Source organism: Perna viridis, chromosome 1 (assembly GCF_037379345.1).
Source record: "Perna viridis isolate PV_CMFRI_1.1 ecotype Kerala chromosome 1, ASM3737934v1, whole genome shotgun sequence".
In the NCBI taxonomy this organism is placed as follows: Eukaryota; Metazoa; Mollusca; class Bivalvia; order Mytilida; family Mytilidae; genus Perna; species Perna viridis.
In genome coordinates, this window is record NC_142445.1 from 27,763,041 (window position 1) to 27,771,695 (window position 8,655).

Consider the following 8,655-nt stretch of genomic DNA (forward strand, 5'->3'; position numbering starts at 1 on the left):
ATATTCAACAATAAATTGGATCATCTTTCATTTACATGTTGAACTAGTCACCAGTTAGTGCCGTTCGTTAACGTCCAAGGAAACTGGAACTAACCTGATTACCTTTAAGATTGTAGGCGAGATAAATATCATCTCCGATTTCAAACGAAGTATAGTGTAAATTGACGGACTAGACATGCCGACTAAAGGTAAAAATATAGGATTTTTCAACATTCAACTAAGGTTTAGAAAATGGCTTCTTACACGGAGACATGCCGTTTAGACTTTAGAAATTCGCACATAAGAAACTTTTTTTCATTTTGTATTTACTTTTTTTCTTTTTTTTTCTCGGGGAAGGGGGGGATAATTTTAAACGACGTTTTCAGATTGTTATATATTTACATCGGCTATGATCCCTTTCGGACTTAAAGGTTGTTCGGTTTAGAATGGAGTTCAGGTTAAAATGACTGAAATTGACACGAAGGTTCTTTAAGAAGTATCTTGTTAAGACAGGTTTTCGGATTATTCAGGGTTCGGTTTAGGCAGGTTTCACTGTATATAAAAATAGCCAATTACAAGGCCTTATTTAAATTTACCTAAAAGCCACGGTTTAACATGGTCGCCGTCGGACAATGAAAATTATTCATTCATAAAAATAGCCTAAAAATCATAAAAAAGGAAAAAGATCGTAAAGACTTGATTTTATTTCTTAAAGAAAACCTACACGTAGGGAATACAACAAGCGCTGGGCAGACCTCCTAGGCCCAAGGTTTACAGAGCAAAATCGTTTCAAGTGACCACCATCCTTATTTATTGACATACTGATCCATCGTACTTTACGGTTATTCATACTATATATAGAAGGGTATTCCGAGGTACACGAGTCAAGTCGAGGTTTTATTTATCTATTTATCTATTTATCACCGCAATCAAACTGCAAATGTTGTTGGTAGTTTTTATGTTATTATTATGTTCCCAAAACGAAATGGGAAAACATATTCTATTTTGTCGGTTTCGTCTTCTTATTATTATTACAAGTATTCAATCTCTCAAACATTTCTCCATGCCAAGAAATACCCCCAAAAATTTCTGGTCTGCCCCCTACAGGCACTAATTATCTTTGGTAACGTGATAGTACAGGTGTGGTCATTTATGTATCTATCATCTCAGCGGAGTGTAAAGTTGGATTTTGGAGCGGTTTGTCTTGGCATGATATATATTTACATGCATGAGAATATATTACAGAATTGCCTTTATTGTATATCTAAACAAATGTAGCACGTGCCGTGGAATGGCAGACGAATTAAGAAAATTTGTAGTAATTGCATTTTGGCATAAAGATAAAAAATCAAAGGAGGCTTTTAAAGTATGGGACAGTATTTTCTTAATTGAAAAGACAGCTTAAAGTGGAGATTGTCACCAGATTACTAGATTGCTTTAACCTAATCATCTACATTATTGCAATACTATACTACATATAGATAAACATGCAATGTAGTTAACATTGGTTAAAATGATTTAGTACCAAAAAAGTTTAAATTATACCAAAATATTTGGTTTTATATGCTATTTAATGACTGTTTATTAACACACATATGAATATGATTCCTTGTGATTTCTTTAAAGGCATTTGTATTGCGATCATTACAAGATCCAATCACCACAAAATGAGTTAAAAAGTTTTGTTCACATTCATTCTAAGTTTCTTTTTCTTTTTGGGGGATTTTTATAAAACGTCGCTAACATTTATTTGATTTGAAAAAAAAACTCTTGCTAGCTAAAAAAAACTTGGTATGAATAAGACGTCATGCATTTTTCCGCATCGACTTTGTACGATCATTATGCTGTTATTGTTAAAAAAAATTCTCAACTTATTTACGTTTGTTTGCATGCCGTAAAAAATCCAGACCCTTTCACACGGCAATCAATCAATCATTCAATCAATCAATCAATCAATCAATCTATATCACCCTTTTCATTATAGGACAAAAACATATTCATTTTTTGTTAGTAGAAAAAAAAAACAAAAACAAAAACAACCCCAATCCCATTGCAGGATCTGTATAATTACTTAAAGTTAGGCGCGAAAAAATATTCCAGATCGAGAGCCTCGCCTACTTCTAAGTGTGTACATTGAAGTATATTGTGTTGTCGAAACTTTCAAGAGTTATAGGTTCGTTTTTGACAGATATGCTTAGACATAGCAAGAAAGACTTCTAATTTTGCATGTGAAACTACCATATTGCGGGTAGATGCATATCATTAAAACATCAGCCTTTTACATACTCAGTCAACGTGATGTTTGAGGGTATATACATTTTGTATTTATCAGATACTTACGTGTATAAAAGAGTGTCCTTTTTAAAGCGCTTCACAAATATTCAAAGTGTTATTTGCCCATGACTCGACGTCGGAATAAAAATGAATTGCAGAGCAGAAACATGTCTATTACAGCTGCAATCATTCAGTTGTCTCGTCAAGTCTCCCAACCAAACTCATTTACTGTAAATTTCAACTCTCTGGGTACTAAGTACGTTCCAATTAATTACTCCATTGATGCAAAATGTTGCACGAACAGTGATACATATTTTTAGAACGACTTACTTTACAGGAACTCTTTTAATAGGTCCAATCGTCATAAATGTACATTTTCATCGTCTGCAATGAAGACCAATGGGTGTGCCTGGGCTAACATTTTCATTCCCGGGTGAAAAAAAGGGGGTTGTTGTTCGTCTCATTGATATCTACACCATACCTAAAAGTATCTCGTTATATCTATTTTTCAAAAGATATTCAATATAATTGGGAATAGTATTATTGTTTGTAATATGATATTTTGTATACTATGTACGTCTTACATTAGGTTTGTTGGAACGCATGAGAGATGGAGAATCGGTCGTAGTTGCTGAGGGATACATATTCGAATTTGAAAGACGAGGATACTTAAAAGCTGGAAGTTTTGTACCGGAAGTTGTATTAGATCGTCCAGACCTTGTTAAATCACTTCACGAGGAATTTGTGCACGCTGGAAGTGATGTTGTTTTGGCATTTACGGTAAGTATTTCCTGGTTTTAAAGACTGCCTTCCTGATGTAACTGCTTTCCCAAACTAGCCCAAACGAACTTTTCAAATCCTTGAATCGGTTGGTTGAAGTAATACTATAAACTTGTATTTATATCATTATTGATTTCCTCATAGAAAAAGATAAGACAATGTCAGTTTAAGCAGTAATGGATTTCAGACCCACTTAATGAATAGGCATCTGAATTAAACTTATTTTTTGTAACGTATTAGTTATCATGACTACACATTTTTCCGAAGCAGTCGGTATAGCTTCGCTTTTTACCTTTTGACCTTAAGGACGCTCTTCTATGGAAACGCAAGTCACCTGATCGCAATTCTTTTTCTCGATTGGCCAGATACTGATAACTTAGTGGCGTTCGAAAAATCTGTATCGAAAATTTGGAATTGCGTTCGAAAAAAACTTTATCGGAACCTCAAAAATTGCGTGTCATGTGTTATTTTCTTGAAAGAAATGTAGAAACTTAGAAGTAAAAAAGAACAAACTTTTACTGCGTCGGCTATCTTTTTTTTAAAGATAGTACTTGTTTTCAAACAACACTAATCAGCAAAAATGTATGTGACCATTGATTGTTTATGTGATCGACGTGTGTTTCCTTTTGGGAAAATTTTCCCTATCCTGGTATTTTTTTTTAGTATTATGGACACCGAGAAAAGCTCAGACTTATAAATAGAGAAGATGAGCTTGAAAAAATAAACATGGAGGCCCTCCGAATTGCCCGCGAAGTTGCAGACGAAACTGGAACATTGATGGCGGGCAATTTATGTAATAGTTCCATCTATCTAGCTGACGACGTGAATCGAATTGAACAAGTCAAGGCTATGTTTAAGGTGACTGTATTTAGATGTGAAAAGAAATAAACCTTTTAGGAGACAGTTTATAAAATAACTAAAAGTTGGGACGAAGGCTTTATATAACTTTTTCAAGCTAAATGATTTTTAAAGGGTTTTAACACACTGTTAGATAACTAGAGCATGTGATATAGAAGTGCATCATTATTCAAGGTCATAAAATGTCATACACAAGAATATTTAGACATAAAGCTTCCAAACATTTCACGGTTAAACATAAACTGAACAAATGTAATAGAATGGGGGTGGAGGATGGGGGTGGTGTGGTGGAATTTTATGAAAAGAAGTAGTTTTGAACCCGACATAAATGTTTAAGGATTATTGATACGAAATTTTCAAGTTAATCGTGTTGTACATAGGTCAACAATGTTCAGAATCTGACAAAACAATACACAATAAAACAAAGCAAAAAAAAAAAAGAAAAGAAAAACCAAAACCAAAAACGAAAAAAAAAAAAAAATAAATAAAATTAGTACCCCCCCCCAAAAAAAAAACAAAAAAAAAACAAAAACATAAACACACAGGTAGGAGAAAATTTAGGGGACTTGCTCTCTTGCTCTTGTAGTCAGTTGGTTAAGCTGTTCCTTCGGGAGCATTTCGGATTGTAAATTAAACGACTCATATTTCGTTTTTCACTGCATTATTATACAGTTACATGTAGATGCTCATACACGGTGTCCTTTTATAATCTATTATTATTTTGTCACTATAGGAACAAGTGGAATGGGCAGTAAAGGGCAAGGCTGATTTTATTGTTGGAGAAACGTTCAGTTCGTATGAAGAAGCTAAATTATGTTTGGAAGCTATTAAGAAATACGGGAATGGTAATTACATCTTTATGCATTAATTTATTTAGATGAATTTTAGATAATTTTTTGTGTGAATAATTGTTTCTTTGGTTTGAATAAGAAGTTAATTTTGTATTTGTAAAACAGGCATTTAGGAGTTGAAAGGTAGGATTATTCATTATTATTATTATTATTATGAGTTTCAGACCTTTAAGCATCTTAATATTTAATGGGATGGGAGTAAATTTTACTTGTTAAGAATTGATTTAAAAAAAAATTAAATACACCCGACTATGCACTCTTAATATATATATTGGCTGTGAAACAGTTATACGTATACTTTTAGTGCTTAAGCTTTTTATTTTGGTCGCTGTACGCTTGCTTTATCATTCGGTGAGTGTCCGTTTATATTTGTATACACATATTTGTATAGTATACAAATAAATAAAAGTTATTAGTACTAAATATATCATATTATGCAAAAATACATCATTTCATTTTCACGGCTTTTTTCGCTAAGCCCTGGGTAATTGTGTTCCAAATTTCTTAAGTAAAAGTTCTGTGTAAGTATTGCTATGCTTATTGTAATGCATTACGGATTGTGTTAACGTTGCAAAATCTTATAAATTATTATAGAAGGTGGATGGAAAGTTGTCTAATTGTTTCACTTAAATGTTGCATTAAACCCAATCAAAAGATGAGAGAAATAATCGATGTGAAAATATATATGGTAAATCTACCATTCTTGCTCACCTGCACAAAGTGTTGTGAAAAACGTTTAACGTTCCACGAAGTAGTTCTCCTACCAAAACGTGCAGTTTTTCCAAGGAAGAACCAGATCATTCACTCCTTATCTGTTCTAGTAAACGTTCAATATTCAGCCAATAAAGTAGCACTCCAGCTAAGGATCATGAAAAATGTGATTCATGGGTAAAAAGCCTACATATATTTATTTTTTGAAATTTTGTTTGAAATGTCATAGTAAACAGAAATTAACATGTGGTTTTTCATATAACCCGTGCTCTTAGGAGATAAAAAATTGTATAGAATGCACTGTAGATTTCAAAATTAAGGGAGATAACTCTGTAAATGACACTCAAATACAATGGAATCTACTGGATTTTCAATGTTGATTATCTCCTAAGAGCAGGCAGATTTGAATGAATAATTACACATTTCATAGTATAAACCCATAAAACAACTCAATTACAAAATTATAAAAATATGTAGCCTTTTTTAGGGTGTATCACATTTTTCAGATTTTGCATGATTCTTACAAAGACAGCTACTTAACTGTTAAATTTGATTTAATTTGATTTCCATTTTAGAAGGCGTTTTCAAAGGGTTTTTTTCAAGAAAAAACGTGTATGTAGACGTTACATCTTTATTACCTGAAAAAAAAAAAAAAACAGAAATACATTTTTTTCAATCTTCAGCGAGTAATCAATATTCTTAAATTTGACCTATAATGGTCTCTTATGTATATTCATGGAACAATAACCTTGAGTCGGATATACAGATGTTAGAGGACAAAAGGTTTTAATTTCGAGAACAACCAATCATTTTACTTATTCGGATGGCACCTTACATATGTACGCTCAGGTCTCTTTCGAGTACTATAACGTGAGTTTGTTCACATCCTCTCTTAGTTATCATGAATACGTTTTAACCTATACAGAAAACCTATTTTCGCTTGCTATACCGGAAGTCTACTGTTCATCGTCTCATAATGGTGAGCAACAAGTCTCCACTTCCCATAGAGAAAACTGAAGACCTTAAACTTCCTGTATTTTGAAATCTGTGGTGCCGTACTCTCAATGAAGCAATGCACTATAACGTGTGCAAGGGAAGTTGATGCAAGGTAAGTGAAAGTTTCGACATAAATGAAAATAATCGAAATTTCATGACGCATATATCTAGGGTTGCCTGCTGTTGTCACGTTACAACCGATTGGATCATTGAAAACTGTAGAGGGCATTCCGATAGGTGAAGCTACTAGGAAGCTAGAGGAAGCAGGAGCTGATATTGTTGGTCTAAATTGCGGGCGTGGACCAACAACCATAATCGAATCTTTAAAAGAAGTCAAGAAATCCTGTAAGGTACGAATATTTTAATGTTTGGTTTTTTAGAATTCTCTATACAATCATTAATAGACGTTTGTTCCAACAGAAGTAAGGTTTATTTATACCATTTAGAGAATAAAGATAGACAAAATGTATTGGTAGTCCTTAAACACTCATAATTTTGTATAAAATCATCAAAAATCACAAGAAAACTAACTGATAATGCTCAATTGTACTATTACCAACACTCAAGATGGTAGTATTAGCTTCTCATCATCGCTAGCCCAAACTATTTACCAAAATATTCCTACTGATTTAAAAATATGTTATTAATCATTACATAGCTTTAAAGACATCTACTGGGAAATCTTCAAAAGTGAAAAGTCTTCGAAGAAATAATTAAGTCCATCTGTGTATTTCTCATCGTTCAAGAAAACTTAAGTGCCTTCCGACTCATATGAAGTAAACAATGACATTTCCATGTTAGTTGATAAACGTATTACGTCTTTAAACAGGGTCCTTTAGCCTGTTTACCAGTAACGTACCGAACTGATAAGGAACATCCAACCTTCTTCACCCTGACTGTCCCCGGAACAGGTAACACAAGAATTAAACACGAAATCGAACATTGTTGTTTGTTATGCCCGATTCAAATGGCCGATCGAGAACTCGACTCCGCTCGATTTAGTACGTGAAGATACATGAAGAACGCCACGTACTTGGCGAAATGTTTTAGCGTACATCCAAACAATATTCAGACATTGCCTAGGAAGAGGTGATTCATGGTGTAGAAAAGCCCATTTAATAAAAGATAATTTTTCGGTCTACATATTTGCTATGTTTTGACGTAACGATAGTATTTCTTATATTCAGATCAGTATTTCCGAGAAAACCATTAATTTATCTCCAAACATCAACCAAATCAAACCAAATCAGGTGCGATAACTCTTGCAAAGTGCCAATGTCATACACAATCTATAGAATTTGTTTTATCTTGAAAGCACAAGCTGAGACTGGTTTTGTGCTCTAACTGTTTCTGAATAAGAAATAGAAGTGAATTTGGTGTTTTTTTTACATGCATGTATCACCTCTTTATATTTTCATCTTTTTATTAAGACTGATACTAAAACTGTCCTCGGATATTCAAATAAGACATAGTAGACTCTCAAAGAAAAAAAATAAGTATTTATTAGTAGATCAAACATGATAAACAAGCAAACCGACAAAGGTCAACCCGAAAAAGCGCGTATTCGTCAACACACACACACACACACAATACATGTTAATGGACAGTTGAAATGGAAATTTTTTTTCCAGTCAATTGTTATAATAATCGAATTAATTCATTGGTATTTAAAACACAATACTGCATAATTGTATACAAAACCACTAAAAATATTTCTTCACAAATGTCATTCAGTACTTACTGATTGGAATTCAATGCACTACATGATTAATTTCTTATTATGTCAGTCCTCGAAAATGTGATTAAATCAATTTGCGGTCTTATTTTCAGACGTCAAGGCATTCCCACTTAATCTGGTATCCTGCATGAGTGCTAAGTTTGAAATCGAGGATTTTGCGAAGCAGGCAAAAGAAGTAGGAGTCCAGTATGTTGGGCTTTGTTGTGGGGGAGCATCAAATTATCTCCGTATTGTAGCTGATGTGTACGGCAAGAAATGTGGGGCACAGAAATATGCCCCTGAGATGGAGAAACATTTCATGTTTGGGGATAAAACTAAATTCCCTAAGTTTTACACCACTGAAGTCCATAAAAAGTTTTAAATTCAATTTTAACTTTAAACAAAAATCCAGGGCTTTGTCAAAGCATTTTATTTCCATAATAAAGAAAATTTATCGTTAATTTAATAAACATGGTAGAAAATTGTCAA

At 33.2% G+C, this 8,655-nt stretch overlaps 1 protein-coding gene across 2 annotated transcripts; it reads left to right on the forward strand.

Annotated features, from left to right (window-relative positions):
* The first annotated feature begins 46 nt into the window (after window positions 1-46).
* On the forward strand, window positions 47-8,655 carry LOC148628045 (betaine--homocysteine S-methyltransferase 1-like). 2 transcript variants are annotated; one of them, XM_088583940.1, is made up of 7 exons: window positions 47-188; window positions 2,843-3,033; window positions 3,697-3,891; window positions 4,625-4,736; window positions 6,621-6,799; window positions 7,279-7,450; window positions 8,280-8,655. In XM_088583940.1, exons 1-7 carry the CDS (start codon window positions 176-178, stop codon window positions 8,546-8,548), a joined length of 1,131 nt encoding a protein of 376 aa, XP_088440066.1. In that variant the 5' UTR covers window positions 47-175; the 3' UTR covers window positions 8,549-8,655. The 2 variants fall into 2 exon arrangements, with proteins under 2 accessions (XP_088440066.1, XP_088440076.1); XM_088583950.1 differs by having other exon boundaries at window positions 7,279-7,360.